Raw genomic sequence first — 25,919 nt, 5'->3', positions numbered from 1 at the left:
GCTGCTCATTACGATCAATACAAGGCTGAGCTTTTCAAATCTCCTATCCCAGTGGAATTAACATGAGGCACCTGGAAGGAAAGAAATAGACTATGGATCATTGATAACTGGCTACACATCGGTCTGAATAAAACAATTTTATGTAGACTTTTCATTAAAAAAAAGATCAATATAAAAATAACAGTAATGATATCTTACTCAGACTTTCTCCCAGTCATTATACTATCCCTTCCAATTAACAGTTTATTACAGGATACACTCTTCATCTCATACACTGTCTTCTGCTAGATACAACGACTCCGAGTGCATGCTAAGAGTTGCCATTGCCAGAAATTTCACATGGAATGACACTGATTATGGCATCTCTCTTGCCTTGAGGCCCATCAGCAAGTGGTTGGACGGTACCCTGGAGGAGCACTTAGGGTGATTGTGGAAAACAACCATGAGCTGCAGGGTGTAGGCTAGATCTAATTGCAACAAGGTGAAAGGGAACAGGGTGGAATTTTTTCTGCCTGCTTTTCTTGTGTCACAAACTAAAAGATGTTGGGCAAACCACTGCTGACAACTTCATTAAAATTTTGCTTTGTTTTCCTTCAGTATGTTGTCTCTCCCTGCCCCCTTTTTACAACTTAATTTGGCTTATCTTGGTGGTCATGCTCACGGACTTGATTTTGAGTATCTGTTCAGGAGCTGATAGTTTGGGAACTAAAGAAAACAGGATCATTAAGGATGTTGAACTGCATCAGTGTGTTTCTCTCTCTCTCTCATGAGATGCTTTTGATTACCTTCCTGAAATACAGGTTTCACAAGGAACTCCTCTGGCGCAGAAGTTTGTCTGGCAAAACTAATTGAGGTGAAATGGTCCAATTAAGAAACACGCTGCACTTTTCCACTTCTAATGGGAAACTCTGCTATGATTTATGTCCTGTAGGAAGAGTTTACAGACTTGGAATATGTCCTCCTTATTTTGGCACTGATAAGCAATATGACTCGCTTGTGTTTGGCAGTGCCCTGGACCAAATGCTGGCAAACAGAAAGGGTGAGAATTGTTCAACCAAAAGTACATCTTCCCTGGCTTCTTTAGCTAATGACCAGCCTACATGTGCACGCCTACTAATAAAACTGAAAGGATTGTGTTCATTATCATTTCACGTAGCAAAACAGAACGGCACCCTCACCAAACAACTGGTACATACCCCACCATAGCTCAGATTGACCTAAAACAAAACGCCTGACATCTTCAGGGACCACCCTCCTCAGAATCATCTTTCTCAATGAAAGTTCACAAGCGACATGAGAGAAGGCAGAGAGCACGCTCATAAAATCAGCTCTGAGCGTGTGATGTGCCTAGCAGGTTCCTCAAGCAGGAAGGTTTTCCAGGATCCTCACCCTTAAATGCTGGCAGCCAGCTTGAGCCCCCAGGCCTTCTATTCGTGAGCTCAGTAATAAGGCACTTTTACAACTTCAGGTTCTTAGCTAAGAAATTTCCAAAGCGGAGGGTACACCCATATGGAAATAAAACACTGAGAAACCAGAGTTTTTCCAGCTAAAACGTTTCAGGTACTTAAATTTGCCTGTCCCATAAAAAATTCCCAGCAAGGCAAATGCTCTCACGAGTAAACAGCCGATCAAGACAAACAGGTCAGCAGCCAGCTCAGTGACTCTGAGGGCCATTGCCCACATGCTTTACTGGACTTTGAAGAGTATTTCCTTGAACTAAGCCACGATGTTAAAAGTGAAGGTCAGGTAGAGTGATCTTGTTACACACTGGAAAATTCTGTTTATACATCTTTTCTGATGATTTCCACATGTGAAATTCACAGTTTGTACAGTACCCCTACACGGCCACTTGATTTTTTATTGCATGGACTGTTACTGTGAAACATGAAAGAGCATCTGAAAGCAACTGGTTTGTTTTCCATACACGATTCATTTGCATTGCCTTCATCACAATCCATTCCCATGGCAGAAGAGTAGGAGTTGACAGTGCCATCTTCTCTCTTTCCCCTGCAGAGATGTAGCTGTGTGAAAGATGGCCCTGTGACCCACCCACTCATTCTGTGGTAGCTCTGGCTCATGTTAGGCTATTCTACAATCCAGTTTGTCTCATTGAAGCCACAGAATGCTATATTCTGCTATATTCTTTCTTCCTCATGTTTTCTTTTTTTTTTCCCCCCTCCTGTTTGATTGCATTAAATCAGCTCACAGGAGTTGGTCATGCAGCAGAAACAGCAAACAGCCAGCAGCCCTCTGAGCAGAAATAGCAGTACAGATTTCCAGCAGCAGTGAGCTGATAACTTAACTCGCTGCATCTCAGGAAAACATACTGAGCCATCAGAACAATCATGTGAACATGCCTCATCTATACTGTTCAGAATCTAATTAGCTCAGCTCCTCCTGGAGGTTCTTTTTGCACACGAAGAGACTTCATACGATCAGTTTTGCACGCTCACCTCTTAAGAAAGCATCCTTCAACACAAAGGTGGCAACACCTGTCACTACTGCAAGCATTTTTACTGTGAGCATTGAAGTGAAGCCCAGAGCTGTCACTGAAGGAACAACTCAAGCAGCAGCTGATGTAATTACTGTAATGCAAGGTTAGATGCAAAGAAAACCAAGCACCAGACTTAGCAAGTAGAGGTGGGGGTGGTTTCCACACAAAGAACTTTATTTTCCTAAGTACAGCAGTGAAAAAGCAAACTTTTAGAGGAAGGGAGGAAAAAAAAAGAGAGAACTTTTTGTCTATATGTTTAATGACTTTTTCTAAGACAAAAAAAAAATTACATTCTGATAACTCACATTCATAAATAAATAAAGGCAGCAGGGCATAACATTCAAATGAATGCCTTGTAAAATTAGCAATGTATTTTTATTAATCAGGAATATAACACTGCAATATTTAACCTTGAATTTGTATATACAAATGCCACACCCTACACAGCAATAAATCAAGACATACACCATAGGAGCATGTACAGTAATTTACGTTAGCAAAAGCCTCCTCCAAACTGAGTAACAAAAATAAACGCTGACATAATCAAGCAAAACCAATTCAAAGGAAAATACAATTAGCAAATAGAAATCGTGATGTATCATTACCTCCCCCAAACATCCAATAACCTGTTTAGCTCTAAGGTAGGTTGCCAAGTACACAGAAAAGTTACTTCACCTCAGTGGAGCACTAAAATGCAAGCTTTTGCAACTTGGTCCATTTGCATTTCACTGATTATTTAGCCTGCCATATCGAGATGTTGTGTGCTTCTCAATCTTTGGATATCAAAAGAGTCATTGCATTCTTTAGCACAAAAGCAAGACTTGGAGAAACCTCCGCTTTTCGCTTTCCTTTTTTTTTTGGTGAAGCATATTTAGTTTTCCTTCATGCAAAAACTGAACTGATCCCATTCCAGATGAGGATTTTTACCATAAAATTTAGATCATCAATTGATTAGATTACAGAACAATGGGGAAAAGCTTAATCCACACAGTATCGTGCTACCAAATCCCAGTCAGTGAATGGAAGTGACACTAACCTTACACATTTGCCTCACTAGAGACGCAGGCTTGATTTTTTTATTCAGAGAAGCTGAAAGACAAGCAGAGTTAAAATAGATCTGAAAACTATACTTACTCGTTTTCGCCTAAGTTCAAACATTTATAAAGCTACACACAACCTCCAAAGAACACCAACGTTAAACTGTTAAACAGCCTACAAGTAACCACTGCAGACCTGACAGCAGTACAAAAGGAAGATGCGTACTATTACCACACTATGGAATTCTTACATTTCCTACAGATTTAAGCATAAACGACAAGCTGAAGTTCAAACACGGAGAAATCTTGAAATGAGTCCAACAATTCAGGTGTCAAACATCACTATTCCGTGCCAGCCATAAAACCTATCAACACAGACTGGAATTTTACCCAGAGGAGATGATTTTATTTAATTATTTTTAGGTAAGGGCAGATAAATTCAACAAGGTTGTATCTCTGAAGAGCCACGGAGAACCCCTCCAGCAAATGTTCTGTCATTGCCAAACTGAGCCTTAGGTAACTGTGCTTAAGTGGAAAAAAGCAGATTGGTTTTGGCAAGTGAAACGCAAAGAAATCACATGCACAGTCACAAAACAAAATGTATTCACACTCTGAAGTTACACAGGCTTTCAGCAGCACCTGAGAGCATGGTGCAGAGGAAGAGTTCTCTCTCCCTCCTTGTCCCCAGTCTCCCTGTTTATCTTAAAATAAATAAATTCATTTTTCAACAGAGTCTGCTTTTCCAAAAGCTGATGCTTGTTGTCAGGATGGCATGGAGCAATTCTCACCTATTGCATTACGATCATTTGAGATACAGTGCAATTATATATACACAATAAATCCAGTTTGCATCAAGCTGCCCGTAAACAGTTGCTATATCTACACATGATGGTGCAAGTTTGTGGTGTCCTAAAGGCACTTGTCTCTCACAGACGGCACTGTCTTATTTAATCAGTTTAAAATATATCTAAAAATACTTTGTTTAAAGTTTAACATCCGAAATGGTTTTTACTCCTTAAAGAGGCGCAAATCATCACCTACATCGATTCATTAATTCAACATGAAAGAGCGAAGTGCAAAGTTTCTGTCATTAAATATATTTCTCTGTATTAATTCATTTTAATGTCATGCTCAAAAAAAAAACCCAAAACAAAACTCAAAACCATGCTATAGTAGAAATGTGATGGGTGCTAGCAGCCACAAACGAAAAGGTACTGCATAAAGTAATACAGTCAAGCTGATTTACAAAGCTCATTTATAATTAAGCAGTGAGTTACAAAGAGAGACGTATGTCAAAAGCCTCTTCCAAGACATGCCTAAAGCCACACCTGAGCAGTAAGATCTACGTGTATCACACAAACGTACATCATTAGGGATGCCTTTATACCCAGCTATCTAACTTTACAAAAATAATTCCAAAATGCTCATCCGCTTCAAAGTGACTTCTGCTCTCATCAAACAGGGGAAGGCGAGTCAAAACCAGATAGAACAGCAGAATTGAAAAAGACCTCTAAGTAGCATTAAAAAAGTTCATTGCAGTTTTCAGGTTCTAATGGATGGCAGAGTGAAATCCTCAAAACCCAATTCATCTGGCCAGTAAATATCTACAGATTGTCCTCTCTGAGTCTCAGTTTTTAAAGCAAAGAATATTTGACAGTTTCCACCAGCAGAAAAACTGTTCTTGCAAATGACAGTTCAAAGGTGCCATACAAAAGTGGCTTCGCCTATGTGAATTTGAAGCTGGCATTGTACTTCTGCTAAGCAGGAAATCTAAAGAGATCTAAGCAAGCAGAAGGTGTGATGGATGGAATAAAACAAGCACAACCCAAAAGCCAGCAAGTTTTTTTTGTTGTTGTTTGCATTTAATACTTCTCATCAAAGCAGCACATTAAGAGTATATCCAGACTGCTACGATGTTGCTGGATGGAGCCTCGTGCTTAAACACTAATTTTTACACCCAAATTTCTTGGAACAGCTCAGCCAATACTGCAGCACCGGGAATTTTCTGCATCTTTGAAACATCTGCGTTCTCTGAATGTTACACCAGGTTATTGAAACAAAAACAGATTAAAAATAAGAAGCCGTTCGATCAACACTTAAGCTGCTCCTTCAGAGAATCTCATTCCATTGCTTATAGCAGTGACCAGAATTGCTGATGGTGTACTGACAGTTGCCATGGCAAGTGGGTGACTGCGTGGGATAGCACGCATATAGCCAAGGTAACTTTGTATGCAACCTCCGTGATTTAAGCAAGCATAGAACACTACTTTCGCTATGTGCTGCCAATGTAACGATCGTCCTACATGAAGTGCAGCAGGAAAAAAATGGTATTTTATGTCAGGCCACGGCTCCTTCAGTACTCCCACTCATCTGTTTTCATGTCCAGGTAGTAAAGGATATTCTGTGCAAGCTTTACTGCTTGCTTCCTGGCAGCCTTACACCGCTCGTCACCTTGTGGGTCGACGGCGTCAAGTGCAAGAAGTTGTTTTGTAAGGAGTTCTTCCAATCGCATGTAGTTCTTATCTGTTCTATTTCCATCAAAAGAAATCACCTCCTGCTGGATTTGAGACAGGTTTCCAAGGACGGTCCAAACTGCTTGATGAGACTGATGTTCTGCAGCAGTCTGCTCTGCGTACATTTGCCTTTTTCCAAGCGCTTCCTTTAAGTCAATGTATGTTATGAGAGTCTGTACTTCTATCACTGCTCTTCTCCTGGCTTCTCTAATACAAGGGTTTTTTCCCGGACTCACTTCATCTAACTGGGCAATTAATCCCTGCAGTTCTGCTTTGGATCCCAAATACAAATCAGAAGCATTCTCTGTTTTTAAAAGCAAAGAATTAACTTCCTTCATTTTCTTGCGTATTTCTTCTATTTTTAGAATGGACTGATTTTGGGCCAAATCATAAGCATGAGTAGAATTTGCTTCTTCATCCAAGTCCAGGTATTTCTGCAATTTATTGATCTCTTCCACCACTTCCTTTCTGTAATTCCTTATTTCCGTGCGACCGCAGACATCCAAAGCATCCAAATCAGCGACGAGGCCTGTGAGCACGCAGGCTAAATGCCTGCAGGTATCATTACTACTCACTCCCATCAGAAGCGCAATAAGAGTTCCTCTCGCTTTGTTCACCTCACACATTACAGAGTTAATTTTGGAGACGGAAGGATGCGCATCATTAGAAAGTGGCAGGGAGAGCTGTCGCTTGGCACAGCTCTCTATGATCTCCTGCACGGCACACACTTTAGTCAGGGTGCGATACCTCGCTTTGCGCAAGGAAACCTTCCCTCCAGTTTTCACCTGGGTGAGCCTCAGCACGATGTCCTGGATGCCTTCTTCAAACTCGTCGTTGATGCAGTTGCCTCCTTGGTAGAAAGGCGTGATCTCACGCTCCACCAGCGCCTGTGCCTCCTTGAAGATGGCCTCGATCTCCAGCCGGCGCGGGTGGTTCGCGTTCTGCTCCAGCTCCTTCAGCAGCCGCTCGGTCTCCTGGGCAGCTCGCTTCCGGGCCTGCTGGATGTCCCCTTTGCCCTCAGTGTCCACCGAATCGATCTCAAACAGCTGTTTGGTGAGGGATCTCTCCAGCTTCTTGTAGTCCCGGTCCGTGGACAACCCGCTGAAGACGGCCACTTGCTGTTCGATCTCTCTGACTTCCTTCTGTATCTCGTGCAACCGTTTAATGGCAGGGTGTTGGTTCCCCATGTCCATGCTCTGCTCTCATCCAGCTTCAGTCGAACTGCGGGGCAGAGCGAAGAGCACACAGCGGTTAACCGGGTGCCGCGCCATTTCCTAGCGCCGCTGTTTACAACTTTTCCCCGGCACTACGGCCACCCCGACACCCCTATCAGCGGGCACGCGTCGCTCGCGGCCGTCCCTCCTTCAGCCCGGGGGCGAACCCGCCGGCACGGCGCTCCCCTCCCCGCCCCCAGCCGCCCCTTCCCACCGCTCCGGAGCCGAAAGCGACGCGGCCCCCGCACGTCCCCCCCGGCTCACCCGGCAGCCGCCCCCGGGCTGAGGCACGGCGGCCCGGCGCGGCGCTGCGCCACGGCCGAGCGGTAGCGAAGGGCGCGGAGCCCGGAGCCCGGCCCCGCCCCGCAGCGCCGCCCTCGGCTGCGGGGCCGCCCTGCCCGCGCGACATCGCCGTAAAGCGCGGCCGGCGGCGGGGGATGGCGGCTGCCGGGGCCGCGAGGGCGGTGAGGGCGGGCGGCTGCCGCTACGGCCGCTTCTGCTCTTCTTTTTCCTCCGGCGGCGGGGAGCGGGCGGTGAGTGCGCGTTAAAGCCGTGCGGGGCTCCGGGGTGCGCGTGGCGTTGCGGCGTTGCCCAGGAGCGGTGCTAACGCCGATCGTCCCGCGTGTTCCCCAGAGGCCGCGCTTCTGCCCTCCTGCCGGCTCCCGCAGGGACTGGATCGGACCCCCCGACCGGCGCTCCAACCTCCGCCCCGTCATCTTTCACGTGCCGCCACACGAGTCCCCGCTGGAACGGCGGCTGCGGGAGCTGCGGGAGGAGACCCAGGCGTGGAACCAGCGGTTCTGGGCCCGGCAGAACGCCGCCTTCCAGCGGGTGAGTCCGGCTCCGCTGGGGGGCGGCCTCGGGCCGGGCGGAATGGCTGCGGGGTCACCGCGCGGTGTGTGACCGGCCCTTGTGCGGGGCCGGCGTGTGGGTTAGGGAGGCTGCTGGAAGCGGTGCTGCCGCAAGGATAACGCAAGGAAAGCTCTGCCGTAGGAGAGGTGTTACGTGTAAACGCCGAGGGTGAATGAGGGACGCCTACCCCAGGTGAACGGGCTGAGGGCTGGGGCTGTGCAGCACGGGGAGGAAAAGGCTCTGGGGAGAGCTGAGAGCAGCATGTCGGTATCGAATGGGGGCTGTAGGGAAAAAGGGGACAGACTCTATAGAAGGGTCTGTTGTGTTTGAACAAGGGGAAATGGTTTCCAACTTAAAGGGGAAATTTAGGCTGGATATAAGAAAGACTTTTTTTTATATAAGGGTGGTGAGACACTGACTTAGGCTGCCCAGAGAGGTGGTGGATGCTCCATCCCTGGAGACAGCCAACATCAGACGGGATGGGGCTCTGAGCACCTGATGGAGCTGTAAGTGTCTCTATTCATTGCAGGGAGGTTGGAGAAAATGGCATTTGGGGTCCCTTCTAACTCAGATGGTTCTTTGACATGTCCTGTTGCACTGGCAGTTGCACCTTTTATCAAGGCTGAAAACAAGGACACATTTAGTTGTGGTCTGCTTTCTTTTGTGATTGCACCTTAAGGTCTGGAGCACTTCTCCTATGAAGGAAGGCTGAAACAATTCTGCTTGTTTAGCTAGAAGAGAAGGGTCTGGGGAGACCTCAGGGAGGCCTTACAGTACTTGAAGACTTCTTACACAGCCTCGTAGGTATAGGACAAGCTATTGGGTGCCCCATCCCTAGAGGTGTTCAGGGCTGAGTTGGATGGGGCCCTGGGTAGCCTGGTCTGGTGAGGGGCAGTCAGTCCATAGCAGTGGGGTTGGAGTTCGCTGACCTTCCAATCTAAGCTATTCTATGACCCTGTAGGTTAGGAAGAGTGGGAGTGATTCAGTAATTCACCGTTATTTCTGAGCTTTGATCACCATATCCTCCCTGATTTTTATAGAACTGCTTTTTGAGTTTGAGAACTGGATGAAAAGATAATTGTTATGTACACATCCAAATAATGACAGATTTTAAGGCCGCGTGTTTTTCTGAATGCAGACATGCTCAGTTACACGGTACGTCTTCACTGTTAGTTTGCTTTTGTAAGATTTGGATGTAGTCAAACAACACCCAAGTTAGTGGTACTCTGCACCTGAGCTGTCTGTGTTTCAGTAGAACATATGTATGAATCAGTTGATGCACGCAGCTGGCAGGTTCATAGAATCATAGAATGGCTAAGATTGGAAGTGACCTTAAAACTCACCAAGTTCCAGACCCCTGCTATGGGCCCACCAGCTCAGACTGCCCAAGGCCCCATTCATCCTGGCCTTGGGCACCTCTGGGGATGGGACACCCACAGCTCTCAGTGCAGCAGTGCCAGGCCCTCACTGCTGTCTGAGCAGAGAATTTCTTTCTAACATCTAACCTAAATCTTCCCTCTTTCAGTTCAAAGCCGTTCCTCCTTGTCTTATCACTATCAAACTATGCAAAACAAAGTTTGTCTCCTTCCCAATTACAAGCTCCTTTCAAGTACTGGAAGGCTGTGGTGAGGTCTTCCTGGAGCCTTCTCAGGCTAAACAAGCCCAACTCCTGTAGTCTTCCTTCATAGGAGAGGTGCTTCAGCCCTTTGATTGTCTTCATGGCCATCTTCTGGACCAACTCCAAAAGGATCTAAGCAACAGAGCTTTATCGGTTTAACACTAAGTCATTGTGCTTGGGAAAATGTTTTGTTGCTATTTCCAACATTAATGAGTGTTGTTTGTTATTTCAGAAGGTATTAGGCACTGAGCTGTTACATGATTTAAAAACAGTGGTTTACTTCAAGGACCGAATGCCTCATATTCTAATGTGGAAAAACATCTTTTAGGAAAAAGAAGAATTTATCTACTCAAGGCTGAAAGCCAAGGGTCTGGAAACGAGAGATGAAGCAGGTTAGTGAGATCTTTGTACAATTGAAGATATGTTATGAATTCTCTTTAACTTCGGATTTTGCTAGTTATATGCTGTGTGTTCTGTCACAAGTAATGGTTCAGAGCATGCACATGAAAAGTAGGATGTTTTGTTGCAGTGTTTGTCCCCTAATTCCTCCCTGCCCAGCTGGAGGGTATGTGATGAAATCCTGTTCAAGTGATTTAATCATTCTGCAGCCTAAGGAGGAACAGGCTTTCTTCTGTCATGCATCTTAACCCAGTGAACTAGCTGAGCTGAATATACTAGAGCACTTACCTTAAGTGGATGCTGTGGTTGGGCAGAAAAATGTATGCTCTTCCATCAGGTCCATGTTAAATTAATACAGCATTTTCTATGAGGGAGAGTAAGGCAACCCCTGAAGAATAATTATGGTTTGAATTGGACTGGACCTCAAAGATCACTTCATTCCAGCCCCTTTGCTGCAGGTAGGGCTGTTGACCAATGTCAGATGCTTGATCAGGCTGCCCAGAGCCCCATCCATTCTGGCCTTTATGATCTCCAGGGACGGGGCATCCACAGCTTCACTGGGCAAAGAGAAAACAGCTATGGTCAGTTCTCTGAGCATCTTTAAGCACAGTTGCTGTAAAATACGTGCCTTTAGAAATTTATTATGTGAAATAGAAAAAAGGACGCTTTCGTAATACAGAGAATTAGCCATTGTAGTACATGGCTGAACATTTTGTTTATAGAATAATGATGTGTTTGACTTCAGGAAAGCATCTATACTGGTGTTCTGTATATCTCAGACTTCTATGTTCCTCTACTATTTACGTCCCATTGATTGGTATGTGATTGCAAAACAAATTAAATTCTGTTGTTAAGGAAAAACTGCTGCTTTGTGTGTGTTTGTGTTTTTGTTAATCTGGGAAGTAAAAGAGGAAATAAGCTTCTACATCCCTTACATTGACTGCACATATTGGGTTAGCTCTTTATTGCTCACAGGCAGAGCTGTATATAGATAAGAGTAATAACTACATGTGTGTACAGTTGGAATAGAAGTTATTTCTTATCTAAAAGATTAATGCTGTCGGCAGAACTGAATGAAGATTAGGAAGAAACAAAATAACTAAAGCTGTTACGATAATTTTATTGCATAGTATGTTAGGACATAGTAGTACTGATAAATGACATACAGTTCTGTGATCAGTCTTGGGTGCTTTAAAATGTGTTTTTGGAACAATAACAAGTTGAGTCTTACAATCTCTTCTCCATCGTGTCTGTATTCTCTGGGAAACTCAAATTTGATCCTTGTTTTAGACTTGCTGTTAGTGCCAGAAAGCTTTTGTAGGAATTAACTGTTAAAGTTGAAGATATTTGTTGGCTGTCCAGGCGCTACTTGTGTGCAATAGCCACAGATCTTCCTTTCACATTCCGTGGAGAGAATATGTCTCCTTACCTTCTATACTGAGCCTTATGTTCAAAGCTATACGTGTCTTCTCTTGTACTTGAAATTTAGCAGCAGCAGTAGAAAAAAAATGTGTTTTTGACGGTGTTTTGTCAGTGATGAATAGTGTTCTGCCTGTACTTACAGATCTCCTTTAAGGGAGGAAACTCAAGTTACTAAGTGCTCTTATTGGTGGTGTTTAGACTTCAGCCCTGTGACAGATTAATGTTATTCAAGAAGTAGATGACTTTTTTCTTAGGGGCCCACTGGCTTCCAAAGTGAGCTGGGACCTAATAAACAAACATCGCTTTCATGAGTAATAAGGGCTTCAGAGTTCCCATGCCGGTTCCAAGGTGTAACAGTGTTTTTAATCTGCTGTGCTCCCTTGATAAGTTTTTAATATGTTAGAAGGGAAATGTATGTCTTCAAGGTTACGCAAGAAGCCTTTGAGAGCAAGGAGTCAGATCTAGCTCTGCAATCCGAGCCTGGTGTTTTAGACTGAAGAACTATCTTCACATTGTCATGCCAAAACTTATTTTCAGGCCAGAAGGTGACATTGAATGCAGAGGAAATGGCTGACTTTTACAAGGACTTCCTACGTAAAAACTTTAGAAAGCATATGCATTATAACAGGTATGTAGAATATATTTATGTTGACTATTGGACATCACCATCTAGCCAAAAGGTATAGAGGATTGGATCTAACTTTGTTTTTCACTCTGACTTTTTAAAACAAGCACCTGAAACTCTTTATTTTGGAATACGATTTGTAAAGTGCTGCTGTTAGCACCTGACATGAATTTGTCTTAGCGTTAGTGTCCAGTGTTTATTGTTGAGTTTGTGGTGAAGGAAGTCTGGTATTAAGGGACAAGATCAATTTTATTCCTCTTATGGCATTGGACCTTTTCTTCCTGCCAACTGGAACTGATAAATATGCAAATAAAAAGGTTGCAACTTCAGTATAACAGATTCTACTTGACTAAATGGAGTAAGGACTAGTAAACACAGTTTCTCAAAGGAAAATGATTTAATATTCTTTTTTGTTCTGATTATTTCGCAAATATACAATCAAAATGAAACTGAGTAACTTTGAGTTTGGGAGGTGTATTTGTGTGGCAGAGCCTTTTTGAAGTCATCCTGTGCTCATCCTAAATAGAACTTTTGCTGCAGTTGGATGCGCCCACATCCACTCACCTTTTCACGTCCACTGTGTCGCTTTTGTCACTACTTGTACAGCAACTTGATAAACTGGACTGGGATTCTGAAACTAGAAAATGACTTGCAAATATGCATTACCAGCCTGCAAGTAGCTCAGTGGAGAGAAAGAGACAGGAAGCAGGAAGAGGATATTACTCAATCCAGTTAGAGTAGTGCTGCCCACTGCCTGTGAAACCAAAATGTCATTGCTTCCCCGTAATGGACTGAGATTATTGGGCTCTAAGGTCCCAAGTATTCTCAGGTTCCTGATGTGACGTGAGTTAGAATTCTACTGTCACTGTAACTGATCTATTACAAAGTGCAGTTTAGGGTTCTCTGTATGTATTGTGCATATACAATAGAATTGTTCTTACAGTAAAGTAACAGTATTTAAAATAAATGAACACGTCTTGTGTGGGAGTGGAGGAAGCAAAACCAAAGAGTTCAGGCTTTATTTCTGAAGGTGGCAATCCTTGTTGCTGCTCTGTTACAACACACTGAATGGCTGGTGCTGAGTAGATCTGCACAGCCTCGAAAGCAGTGGAGCCTTACAGGCTTTTTTTTTAAGGGGTTGCACTTAAAGATCAATTTCTGCATTAATCTGTATGCTTTTCTGCAGTGTTGCTAGCTGGCCTGAAAGCTGGCTGCTGAAGTGTTAAAACTTCTAAACTTTAGGTAGAATAAAGAATATATGGTTCGGGGTACCTAGAGTGGAAATAGTCTTTAAAAAGAATAAGAAATTGGAAATGAGACATGAAAGGGGAAAAGAAACAGTTGCAGTGTTAGCATGATATTTTGATTTAACATGACATTTTAGAGGGTAGCTCAGTGCTTCTTGTCAGTGTGATTTTCGCTGCTGTCCTTACTGAGAAGTTAATATCTCAGGTCTATGCTAACCTGTACATGCAAGGTTTCTAAAAGATATGACAGGAGACCTAAATTCAAAGTGTAATGTAATATTCTCCGCTATTTCCACAATAAGAGCACTGTATTGCTGCTTGTGTGAAACTCTGCAAAATAGGGGAGGGATCCTTGGTGGAAAAATGAAGGCAATTATTAAATTACTTTAGTTGGTAACAGGAGCAAGAATTTGAAGCAGATGCCCAGAGATTAAAAAGCGGTATATTTAGAATATTTAGAAGTCATGCATGTCAGAAGGCTAATTTTGGTAACATTAAAGGCATGGTCTTTAAAAGGTGATGATTGCTAAAGTGTTCCCTGTATTGCATTACATAATTAACGTGGAAGTATGATTTTACTTCCCCCTCACCGTCCCTTCAGATATAGGTGACCAATTATTCCCATTCTAATTCATGCCTCTTCATATGTGCACAAATGCCACACGTAGCACAGCACTGGTGGGGAATTCTTAAAAGTGGCTGGATTCTGAAGTAAAGCAGGTCATCGTAAGATTTAGTTAATCTTGTCTGAATTAAATGCAATTGGTTATGAAGCTACACATTAAACTTCTTTATAGTTGAGCTCTGAATAATTGTAGCCATATATTCCACATGCAATCTGTTCATTATGTGACTATCCGCATCTGACATTTTCTTAAGTTATTTAGACAAGGCAAGTGTTATCACAAAGAAAGGAAAGTGTAAGTCATCACAAAGTTGTCATTTGTCATTGCCAAGGGATGTTTTAATATATCTATGTTCCTTTTTTCTTTTCTTGGTTGCCTTCCTGGCTTTGGAATCCAAGAGATTGGTATAAACGTAACTTTACTATCACATTCCTCATGGGACAAGTAGCACTGGTGAGAGCCCTGAGGTGGCTTCGTCAGAAAACAACCAATGGTGGAAATCAGTGATCACAGCTCCATGAAGAACATAACGCTACTTAGAGCGCCGAGGTGCTACAAACCTGCTAGTAGTGATGTTCAGAGTCTGAATGTCCAATGTAATGATTGCTTAGGTCTGCTTGATAGACTGTGTAAATAAAAGTTGCCTTCAGCCTTAATTTACAACCACTGTTTATTTCATGAATATCAAAAATCTTTCCCAATGAAAACACAACTTAGAAAACTCTCGAAAGCTTTTTTCTTTGATGCTGACTGGAACAGAACACAACTGGTTGTTGTTTTTTGGGCTGTTTTTTATTTTTAAGCCACAGAGATATATACCTCCTAAAACAAATCCCAGTGTGCTGTGCCTGATCTTTGGTCAGAGAATGCTATCACAGACTGTGTCTGTACGTAAAGACAAAATGCCTCACTTTGCAGCAGCTGCCCAGAGCAGCAGTAGTATAACGTGTCTGAAGGAACAAGTATGATTTCTAAGTGTATATGCACAACTGACTTAGAATAATGCAACTATTTAAATTCAACTATTTTCCATTTCTATGATATCATATCTTAAGCTTTCAATATAATTTACTAAGGCTATAGAGCCTACTGTAATCTTGTTTTCTTTATAAGAAATGTCCCTCTTGGACAACAGTTCCTCTCACCTGTGATTGTTGGAAGATTTTATCTGCTGAGCAATAAAAAAGATGCATTGCCAGACAGTCTTCATAAAAAAAGGAAACTGGTACTTGGCTGTATGAGAAAAACATGTCATATTCTCACCCATTTCTTCACTCACAAGAGCTTGAGGGGGATTTTCTGGTGTCAAAGTATGTAACGTCAATTGGGAGGAAGCTGGTATAAGTCAAGTCTTAAAATGTTACCGCTGTCTGTAATTTAAAGAAAGTTCCTTGACTTTGAATGTTTTCTATGTCTATACAATTCAATGTAGTGATTGTTTTAATACTTACTGAGAGGATTCTATTATTGAAGCATGTTTTCCCCAGAGCCATGCTGTAGGGAAGGCTTTCCTATTGGAAATGTGAACTCAATAGCCATTGACCTGTTTTTCATATCTAAACATGACTTAATTTATTCATGAGGTTTTTCAGCTTGAGCAAAGGGAGGTTTGTTGGCATTAGTGAACTAATAATTCCTTTGGAAAATGAAATATTAATGATACTATAATGGATTGTACTGTTTCATACAATGATGATGATATCATTGGGATTAAAATGTTCACTGAGTTGTGGTTCTAATAACTGCATTAATAGTAAACAAATGCATTCATTAACAGCATTTGCTGAAGTGAGAAACAGCAGTAGGAGAGCACTAAATGTTGTTTACTACATGGTACTGTAAAAGGTATATATTTATTAAAAAGTTAGAAAATGACATGTTTCTTACTGAAAATAAGCTTTTGAAATGGACTACTTCTGGTACGTAATGCAGTTCTTCAGGATTTTACATTAAATCCCATGTTGCAGCATGTATGCTATGATTACAACGTGAACGCACACTTTAATAAATAATTGCAACATAAAACATGGAAGAATTATTGGAGAACATCTGGTAATATCTCGGAAGAGCAGTGACCGCATCCCCTGTGTACTGATGGCTGAGAGCCCTATGTTGTGATAGCCTGCATGTGAAATCCCTGAGGTAGTTTTACATATGCTTAAGTGGGTGGTGGTCAATCAAAAGAGCCATTTTTGTCTGAGCTGCTCACTTCTATTAATGCAAACATTGTCTGCTTGCTGATCCAGATCAGGAAATTGACTCACTGCTACTGAAACTAATCCAGGGAGAAAAGTGTTGGATGTCAGTTGAATTCATGTTGTCTCATTGTGCAGATGTAAGTATTCTACTGGTGGCAGAAGGGAGTTGTGGGAGTTTAGACGAAGAGTTTGGATTGCTTCTCAGTCAGCTCACAGTGGCTGTGAAACTACTTCCAATCTTTATTCTCTTCCATTAGTCTAGTCCTTAGTATTGCCTGTGGAAATGCAACGGGGAGCATCTTCAGTAGTAGAACCACAGCTATAAAACTGTTTTCTGAATAAGCATTGTTATATTGGTCACCCAAAGCTAATATAACTAGCATAAGATGGAGTTTGCTCTGAGCTGCTTGTAGGTGAAGTTCATGCCTTTATGGGATCGACATCATTAAGATTCCTTGTGGGGTGCCGGACCCCTTCATCTAAAGCCTATTGATGGAGTGAGGCATTTATCTGTTAGGTAAGTGGTGAGTTTTGATTTAGAATATATAATAAAACCACCGTGAAAAGATGTTATTAAAAATAATCCATTTGAAACTTTGAGTCTCATTACCAAAACCACATGCATTTACTAAGATAATTACACTTTCTGAATAGCTAAAGGCCGTATCGTTTTTTGCCAGTGTTGCATTAATTTTCATATTTTTGCTTGACTCTGAGCAGTTGTAGCAATGCCAGCTGCTCTCAGATAGTATTGATCATAAATCCTTTATACATCAAAGCAAGAAAGAGGAGCTCCCTTAGACTACTGAAAATAAATCTTTTATGTGTCTAAAGGTCTGCTACAGTAAGTGAAACCAGTGAAATAGATCAAAGAGTGACTTTTCAGCGCGTGTTTCCTGAGTGTATGAAAAATGCAGAGGAGTGTTCTTATCATTTAGGTATTTAGCTAATCCTGTCAGGAGAAACAGCAGTATTTCTTATTTAGTAGTTGTCGGCGTCTGCCTTTTTTAATCCATCTCAGTAAGAACATAATAAGGCAGAAATGTTTTGCTTATATTCAGGTAATTGTAGATAGTTTGTATTGACTTGGGGATGGCTCTGTTCTGAGAGTCTTTGGGTTTTTGCTAATCACTGAGTTTCTCTACTGAAACGTTAATTTCTGTGGAATATGAGAGGAGGAGGAAGAATTGTCAAATGGGAATTGACAGGCAGAACAGCTAAAGGTTGGTTTGAAGTGATTCCAGCACCCTTATGTGTGGCTGACAAAGAAGGATCAGAAGGACTTAGAATTTACGAAATTAAATACAGTTCTTAATTTTATTGGGAGTATTAAAAATAGTGGAGGGAACTACTGAGAATCTTTAAATGAAAATTGCTAGTGGAAAAAAAAAGACTGTTGAAAAACACAGTTTGTAATATAAAGGCTGACCTGCTCCGGCCCCATTTCAAGGGGACTGTTCTGTATGCAGTGTTCAATTTCCACTATTGCTAAGCAATCCTGCTATCCTACACAGCAATCAGATTTAGCCAAACAAGGACTTACTTTACATCCCGCACAGAGCCCAAGGGGCACTTGTTTGCATAAAGGCTGGCAGGTTGAAATGTCTTCAGGAAAAAATACTCTATGTCTGGGTCTGTAATATACAAGAGTTAAGTTCTGTATTAGAATGATATCCACTGATGGATAGAATCTGATTCATGCAACAGTAAACTCAAGCATATTCAGGTTCATTTCTTTAAAGCAAAAAATAACAAATACAAATTACTTTTTCTTGTAAGTTTATTTCTTAATATGATTTTTAAGAAGATGAATGTCATCCTCTTGAAATACTCATTAATATTAATTATTATAGGAATTACTTCTTTGTGCCCTGACTTTGCATTCATTAATGGATTAAGATTAAGTACTGAGAGATTTAGTTGATTGATCTATTCAAGTGGCAGATGCTGTGGAAATGCAGCAGTACTTCTTGTTGAAAGTGCTGAAGAAAAAAATATGACATTATTTGTTTTTGTGTGATTGTATTTGAGAGGAATATTTTATAGTACTGCTGCTGTCAAAATCAGTTTTAGAAACCATGCAGATGCTCCGAAGATTAAGTCTTTGTTACTTACAGATGCTTGTGTTAGTGGTACAAGCTGGATACCCATTGGATGCCTTTTCTTACACTGAGGGAGAAGGAAGGCACAGTGATTTTTTTCCCTGCTAATGTACTCTGGTTCTCATCCTTAGGGCTGGCTCAGGTTCAGGAGGGCCTGAAATGGCAGGAGGCAGCAAGAATGACTATGAGCATTGCTCGGCTGCTGGGACTGCTGGCAAGCAATTAACATTTAGCGTAAATTTGAGCAGTCCTGAAACTGCTTTGATGGACCATGAGTGGCAAGAGTTTCCAACAGCCCCCATACCTGTCAAAAATGACTGGCGTGCAGCAGTGGTCTATTCACACCACCGCCTCCGGAGGATCTACGGATATGATTCAGCTGCAGAACTGGCTGTGATAACTTTCATCAGCTGAGCCAGAACGCATCAACAGGCGAGATGCAAGTTTCAGAATCATGAGGAATTCAGGTCACTGTTCGTACCACGTTGTTAAAGAACTTTGTTGACCAACTTCAGCTCCATCTTTGTTCAAAAAAACAAACAAAAAACACCTCACCCCAGAAAACATTCACACGATGATTGATGTATGGCAAACATTGGAGAAGTTGCAGATTTTAATGTCTACAACAGATTGAAAGTTTAGATTCTTTTTCCAATGAAAACAAAAAATGTCTTCAGGATGTCTTTTATTTACCAAAATATTACATATCTAATATAACGTCTGGAAATCCTACAGTTTCCTTGGGCCTCATGATATTTTTACCATGAAGAACAGGACAAAATACTCAGCTAACTATGATATGAGTAAATAGCCACAGGTGCTAATTTATGTTAAAGGAGAATTTGGCTCACTTCAAAGAAAATGAATCAGCTCTGCTGTAGGATGTTATAGAGCAGTTTTAATTGAAAAAGTAAAAACTGATGCTTTGCTGCTTCTTCCCAGTGCTCCTATTGCTGTTGGGAAAAGAGGGGTATATTTGGTGTGACACCTGGAGACTTATCAAGCATGCTGAATAGTTACCACAGCATTGCAGCTATACATCTGATTGAACTACATTCTGTAGTCATAGAACTGAGTAAACCATGCTGATGCTGATAGAATCTGACTGAAAGGTAGGTGTTGAACAGAGCATTCTTCCATCTTGGGAAGGCTTTCCTCTGTCTTTTGAATCACAAGGTCCTCACTTTCTTTTAAAAGCAGCAAAGAATCTTATTATCTAGGGCCTTGAGTATAATTTATAGGCATTATCCAGCCACCACGTAGAACCTGATGCTCAGTTTCATCTGTAATTAATAATTTAATTTCAACTTTTAGTTCTTGGATGCATTTACACGTAAATTAGAAAGGCAATCTCAATTATTTACTGTATGAACTTTGTTGTAAGGCACTGCCCATTAGTTTTCATGAGCAAAAAATCAAAGTGAAAGAAGGGATATCAAAGGAACAGCATTCCAGCCTCCTTGGCTGCAAAGCAAGGCAAATGCATGAACTGTTTGTTAAAGGTACTAAGAGTGCTTTCTGTATCCAGGCATTATAAACCTGGCAGTAATGTTTTTATGGTTTTAGAGTTAATTGTAAGGATGCGGGGCATGTTAAATTGCTGCTCACAATAGAACAGTTTACTGGGTGGATTTCTGGTCAGCGTTACATGCTGATGGAAGAAGATAGTTCCATATGAGTCACAAGAGATTTCAAACATACGGTCATGGTGTATTGTTGGCCCTTTAGCTGGTAGTAACAAGCATGACACTGTATAGGCAGTAGATTCACTTTCATGGCTAATTTGTTCATACCAGTTGTTCCCAAATTTCTCATAGTGTTTATTAAGGCATGTTTCAGTTCCTGTTTACAGTATGTTGTTTTGAATAACTAGAGTTTGGTAAGCTGTGTAAAACTGCACTCACTACTGAAGCAATTTCAATCTATTTCAAGCTTTCATTGAAAAACAGGCTTTTAATTTTGTTAGAATATTACAGATTCAAAATCTAGAACACTGCAGGTGGCGTGTTCCAGCAGTTCCCTGGAATTTCCCCACAGGATTTGTTATCTGATGTGACTGAGTGAACCATGTATGTAGCCAAAGTGCTTCTAGCAGCCCAGCTGTTTCAGATGACGATGTGTTTTAGAGGGCCCTTGTGGCATAGATTATTTTTTTTTCCCTTGGAAAAAAGAAAAAAATTGCTAAAAGCTCTACTTTCTGTGATCTGAATTATAAACAGCTGGTCACCAAAGACAAAGGTCAAGGAATCTTGCTTTTAATTCTGATCTCCAATTATTTCTTCTCTGAAGCAGAAGTGTAGCCTCAGAATATCTCTGATGACTGGCATGCTGAAGACATAACTGCCTTTTCCCTAGCCAGTTTCTGCATAGATTGCTGTGCATAGATTGCTTTGCTAGTGCTCTATTATTGGTCTCTTAAACACCAATACACAGATGTATGAGGAATCCCTCTCTTCAGAAGAAGAAATAAACTGCTACAAGGCTGATTTCTAATGTCCTAATGTAATGAGCACCAAAGTATGGATGGGCTGGGTCAGAGATGGACCTTGTAGATGGGTAGATGGACCCTGTAGGTCCTGGGGTGAACTGTGGTGTGTGGAAGCCAAATCCTTGAGGTTGTCTGAATCAAGCAGGGAGCTGGGAATAAGGCACAAAAAGGGATTTTAAACCACTCTAACCACCCCTTCTCCTCTGGGGTACCAAATTCTCTTCTACACATTCTGGAGATTGTCCAGATTTGAGTTTTTCTAGAATATTTGCTCTCAGGTCGTTGCGATAGACAAGTTTGTAGAGAAAGAAGCAGATGATCCATCGTGTAGGAGTGACTTAGTCCAGCGTTTTAAGTCTAAAACTTGACAACAGTAGAGTTTTTCTACATCATTGTGAACATACAAAAGGGAAGAGAGTGTCTGTGGCATGTCTTTGAACTTAATACGTTTCAATGGATTCCTCTGTGATGCGGAAAGGTTACATTAAAACAGAGTAAAAAAAATAAATAAAAATAAGAATTATGACTTCTGAAACTGAAGCAAAAACTCCTCACAGCACACGCTCACTGCGGTAAGGGGAGGGCTACAAGGAAGGCACTCATATAGAAGCTACTAGGAATAATACCATCATTTCTCTTCCTGCACCTGCTCTATTTCCCAGGAGAGAGAGGATGAGGAATGAAATGCTTAGCACAGGCTGTTCTGTTTCCTATTGATTTCTAGAGCGGCTGTGCCCTTCTCAGCCCTATATACTGTGTACCATCCATCTAGCCAAAGGCAAATTCACAGAAGCCATTTTCTGCAGAGACATAATGGGTCATTGGCCCAGAAGCTACAGAAATAGATGTCACACAGCAGAGACATTTCCATTTCCCCTTCCCTTGAGGCAAACTGTATTACCATAAATTTCTTGGTCCAGTGAAACTCGGTATGCCTTTCGTTTCAATAGCCCCTTAACCAAAGCAAAGATGCAAAATGGGCTCATATTTAAAAAATAAATAAATAATAATAATAATTAAAAAAAATTGCAATCAACTTTGCCTGGATGCCAAATGCATTTTGTGTATTTCTATATACAGTATTAGTTAAGGAGGAGAGAAAAGCATTTAAAAGAAGAACTGAAGGGTGAATAAGGGTTTGGCAATTACTGCAGCGTGTGCAGAAAAGGAATACATCGAGTGAAAGGGAGGTTATTAATAAATCAGACTCAGGAGCCATCATTTTCAATAGTGATCATGGCACAAGATTGTAGCACATTATGCTCAAGAAAGATGGAGTAAATAGTAGCAGAGAAGGGCAGCTAGGATAATCAGGGAGATGCAGAATCTTACAAGGGTTTGGTTTGTTTAGGCAAGCAAATTGATGGTCAGGAGAGAGGAAAGGAATGCCAAATCTAGGCATGTGAGTGGTGGGAAGACAGACTATCCAAGAGGTTTAACCAAGGAGAATCATCCTTTCTCTGCAATAGTTTAAATAAGTGCAAAAGGGAGTTGTTACATTTGAGGACTTAAAAATGCAAACAATTAGAGAAGAGGGGCTAATCGCAGCAAGGGAAAACATAGACAACTCAATTTGGCACAGTGTCTAAGTATAAATTACCCTTGAGACAACACTGGCATGAGGTTCTTGGGCACAAAGGGCAAGATACCCAATTGTTTTGCGATTTGGTTTTACAGTTATATTAAAAACAAAAAACAACCCAGAGGAGGTCACACACAGGCATACCTTGAAACTAGCATTTCTTGTGCTTAAGTGTGTGCACAGGCATTAAAAAAAGCACCAGAAAAATCACAAGTTCCTTCTTTTTTATATGTATATAGGAATCTTTGTGAGAATAAAGAGAATACATCTTCCTTCCTTCCCTATCTTCGTGAAGAAGCACTGGTTTACTGGTACTGAGAAAAGTTTATGCCCCAGTCTGTCCCTCTGCTTCATGTTGGCTGGAAATAATGTCTTTCTTAGAAGACAGAACAATTGCTGGTTAGATGGAGGTTTATGTACAGTCCCTTGTAGAGGTTGAAACCCACTTGCATACAATGAATGAAAATTCAAATCTAATTGACATCAAAACTCTCCGCTGTCAACCTTTAACTTGCTGGGAATTCAGATGCTTGGAAGTACAATCTTGGGATATACTGATTCATACAGCATAGAGCACTGTAGTTTGTCAAAGGGTAGGATTCCGAACTCCTTGATCATTTGCTATCTGAAGATCATAGTGGAGACTGGAATAAATAAATATAGCTCTGTTGTTGAAATTGTTCAATGTTTTTCTTTACAGTCGCATCATTGGCAGGAAAATAGTGTATCAGTTAATAGCATTCATCTGATTAACTTGGTTAGCTGAGGTTCTTATGTGCTATTTGTTTTGTTTTCTTTAAAAAAAGAATGTTTTGAAGCTAAGTGAATGATCTTCTTAAACCTTCAGTATCTTTTGGATTTTATCAATAGCGCTACTCTGTAATAGCGATGAGATGAAAAGAATTCAGGGTAGCAAAATGTTAATGTCCTCAGCAAGCATCCTGCTCTCTTTAAAAACAAAACCTAGAAGAAATTAACTACTGAAATGGCCTGTTAGAGCTGGATTACACCGCATGCTTTATTTCCTGTTATTTCACTGTGGATAGAGAATGGCAGGGAGAAACATGCTGGCTTTCATTTGTTACAGCTTTCCAGAAATCCTTGTGACTGAAAAAGGAGAATTTGCTTCCATGTAAATTACGCTTATTGACTTTGGAAGCAGGATTGTGATCAGTGTTTATTTTACTTAGTACTTTAATGCCATGCCCAACAGTGGGTTTCCTATGGCACGTTCAGGCATCCTGACCATGACAATGAGTCATGTCGAACAAAGTACAGTCCTTTTATTCCCAAGTGCCTGAACTCCATGCTAACAAGGTAGCTCTGCATGCAGTAATTTGCAGATCTGTACAAAGGAGCTAAACTAATGCTGTCTGCAACTGAGTACTTGACACTTTTGGTCTTAAGCCCTGATTTTTATGTTTCCTGTTCTTCATAAAAGCCATTCTTGTAGGAAATATAAACTAAAAACATATGCAACTGTCAAGTGATAGTGATGAAAAGCCAGACAGGTTGCTGTATCTGACCTTTCAGTATTTATTATTACCAGGATGCTTTTAAGCAGCACTTTAACAGCAACTGAAATTATTCCAGTGAAATGCTTTATGGTAGCCCATATTTATAGAGTGAAGTCATAGATTTTAAAGACTGTAAGTTTAGACTTAAAAAAAAACCTGTTGTCTCTTTTGGCAGAAAGATCTTCTAAGGAGGGAGGATATAACGACAGTGGTAACATAAAGTGAGCTACACTTCATAAATGAAGTGAACCTGAACTTCTTTGCAGAGGCTTGCTCTAATTGTGGAAATTGAATCTTGATTTGCTGTGTGTATTTCTTACACTTGCACCTCAAAATGTAAGAGCTTTTTTCTGCTGCATAAGCTGAACTGTTTGATTTGCCCCCTCCCAATGCAAATTCCTAACTCTTTTATGGGAGAGGAGGAAAACGGGTATGTTGAGAATAAAGAATTCAGCATTATAAATAACATATTTGGGGATTTTACTTTAATACCCACTCGGATGACTGCAGAAAACCACAGTGACCTTGTTGGACAAAGAACATTTTAGAGGCAGTGTGTCTAGGTCACTTCATCCTAAAAACAGGGCACACAGCGTAACTAGTTCTCTAGGACAAGATGGAAATGTGGGCAGCAAACAGCTTTTCTGCTGGAAAAATGCAGGCGGCTTATGGAGAAAGAACAAGAAAAGCAAAATCCAGCTGGGGAGAACTGATGATGTTTTGGGTCAGGCAAAAGCTTGAGGAAGAAGCAAATCTCTTATGTCTGCTCCTCTACTGTATGCCATAACCAGAGGTAAGCAATACTGCACGTTGGTTCCATTGCAATAAGCAGCCTTGCTGCACGACACAGCTTGTAGTGTGTGCAGCTTATGTGGGAAACTGCAAGCATGCATATACATCATTAGGCAGCGTATTATGAATCAGGGTCAAAGCTGGAGTAGGTGCTTTGTTCAAGAGATACTCGTTTCCCTGGGGTGAGCAGCTAATTGCAGGAAATCTTTGAAAGCAAATGTGTGATAGGAAGAAAGCAATGAATATTGTTTATTCAAAAGATAGGAGGGGTTCCTTTGAATCTGTTCTCTTGCATAATCATGTAATTAGGGCATGTTCTATTTTTAATTAAATCTCTTGCATATTCATGAAAACTCTCTGAACTTGTGGACCAACTGACATAACTCTTCACTTTAAAAACGTGTATAGAGGAATGCTTATACATTTTTCCCCCTTTCATATTACTTTCAGACACCTACTTCGCACCATTACCCACAGTTGGCCAGGCCACTGCCCAGACTTCCCTGTCAATACTACAGTGCCATCAGCTTTTCCAGCCCCACAGGGACTCTCTGCTTGTGCATTCCTACCCATTTGTCCCTCACTTTGTTCTGCTGGGCTCCTCTGCCTACAGCACCAGTTGTGATTCCTTCTTCCATCTTCCCTTTAGGAGTCCTGCCTTCTCACCCCTGCCATTCTGTAGAAGCGTTTGATGTTTTCTTTGAGGACAAACAGATGTTAGCGCAGCTTTCCTTGCGTATTTCAGAATTCACCACGTAGGCGAGGCTGCACACTCTGATTCACCGCTACATCTCCATATTTCCATAAGCTTATGATTCATATCTATATGTACTGCAGGAGCTACGCGGCGTTCAGATGATAATGCACCATAATATTGTCTAGACATTAATAACACTTCATCAAGTTGGGCTGTCACCATTCCCCGACGACTCCCAACACACATGGCAGTGCACTGTCATATTTAACTCTATTTTTCGTCTCAGAACTCCCGTTTCTTCCACCATGATGAACACATACCTAGTGGAGCACAGCGAAACCGGCCGCAGCGCTGGAAGGAAGCAGCGGGCGTGAGGGAGCGCTCACGCCGGGAGCCATGACATCATACTGGCAGGGGGAGCGGCGGGAAAGGAGGGCGCGCGTGGGCTGCTGGGAGAGGGAGGGCGGCCGCCATGTTCGGCGGGGCGGGGCGGGCG

General features: G+C 41.6%; 3 protein-coding genes and 1 long non-coding RNA gene across 7 annotated transcripts in view; 2 read left to right on the top strand and 2 right to left on the bottom strand.

The window, feature by feature from the left end:
• Positions 1-2,635: 2,635 nt before the first annotated feature.
• On the bottom strand, positions 2,636-7,632 carry BAG5 (BAG cochaperone 5). Its single transcript, XM_072338700.1, has 2 exons — positions 7,523-7,632; positions 2,636-7,265 (listed from the first exon to the last, which is right to left on the bottom strand). Exon 2 carries the CDS (start codon positions 7,235-7,237, stop codon positions 5,885-5,887), a length of 1,353 nt encoding a protein of 450 aa, XP_072194801.1. The 5' UTR covers positions 7,238-7,265; positions 7,523-7,632; the 3' UTR covers positions 2,636-5,884.
• A 34-nt stretch (positions 7,633-7,666) lies between these two features.
• COA8 (cytochrome c oxidase assembly factor 8) lies at positions 7,667-22,944 on the top strand. 3 transcript variants are annotated; one of them, XM_072337042.1, is made up of 5 exons: positions 7,667-7,791; positions 7,892-8,089; positions 10,057-10,120; positions 12,087-12,177; positions 14,446-16,063. In XM_072337042.1, the coding sequence occupies exons 1-5, from the start codon at positions 7,696-7,698 to the stop codon at positions 14,552-14,554; spliced, it is 558 nt and encodes a 185-aa protein (XP_072193143.1). In that variant the 5' UTR covers positions 7,667-7,695; the 3' UTR covers positions 14,555-16,063. The 3 variants fall into 3 exon arrangements, with proteins under 3 accessions (XP_072193143.1, XP_072193144.1, XP_072193142.1); XM_072337043.1 differs by lacking the exons at positions 12,087-12,177; positions 14,446-16,063 and adding an exon at positions 18,479-22,944; XM_072337041.1 differs by lacking the exons at positions 12,087-12,177; positions 14,446-16,063 and adding an exon at positions 10,572-10,836.
• Positions 7,968-25,919, top strand: part of KLC1 (kinesin light chain 1) — a 55,694-nt gene continuing 37,742 nt past the window's right edge. The window contains exons 1-3 of one of the 2 annotated variants that reach the window (XM_072337032.1): positions 7,973-8,089; positions 8,513-8,616; positions 9,961-10,120. The gene's annotated coding sequence lies outside the window, so the exon portion shown is untranslated. Of the gene's footprint in view, positions 8,090-8,512; positions 8,617-9,960; positions 10,121-25,919 lie in introns of both variants that reach the window. The other variant, XM_072337033.1, reaches the window with a different exon arrangement.
• LOC140252405 (uncharacterized) lies at positions 16,256-25,830 on the bottom strand. The gene is made up of 4 exons (XR_011903646.1): positions 25,744-25,830; positions 18,361-18,501; positions 17,789-17,879; positions 16,256-16,520 (listed from the first exon to the last, which is right to left on the bottom strand). It is a non-coding gene; the product is annotated as an uncharacterized lncRNA (long non-coding RNA).

This window comes from Excalfactoria chinensis, chromosome 5 (assembly GCF_039878825.1).
Source record: "Excalfactoria chinensis isolate bCotChi1 chromosome 5, bCotChi1.hap2, whole genome shotgun sequence".
In the NCBI taxonomy this organism is placed as follows: domain Eukaryota; kingdom Metazoa; phylum Chordata; class Aves; order Galliformes; family Phasianidae; genus Excalfactoria; species Excalfactoria chinensis.
The sequence above is the reverse complement of the archived record's forward strand: the minus strand, read 5'-3'. Positions and strand labels throughout refer to the sequence as shown.

Excerpts from the sequence above, each read along its gene's own strand:
- BAG5 (XM_072338700.1), bottom strand. The coding sequence starts at position 7,237 with ATGGACATGGGGAACCAACACCCTGCCATTAAACGGTTGCACGAGATA.
- COA8 (XM_072337041.1), top strand. The coding sequence starts at position 7,696 with ATGGCGGCTGCCGGGGCCGCGAGGGCGGTGAGGGCGGGCGGCTGCCGC. Across the intron at positions 7,792-7,891 it reads CCGGCGGCGGGGAGCGGGCG|AGGCCGCGCTTCTGCCCTCC; the intron begins GTGAGTGCGCGT and ends CGTGTTCCCCAG. Across the intron at positions 10,121-10,571 it reads GGAAACGAGAGATGAAGCAG|CCCCTTTGCTGCAGGTAGGG; the intron begins GTTAGTGAGATC and ends ACTTCATTCCAG.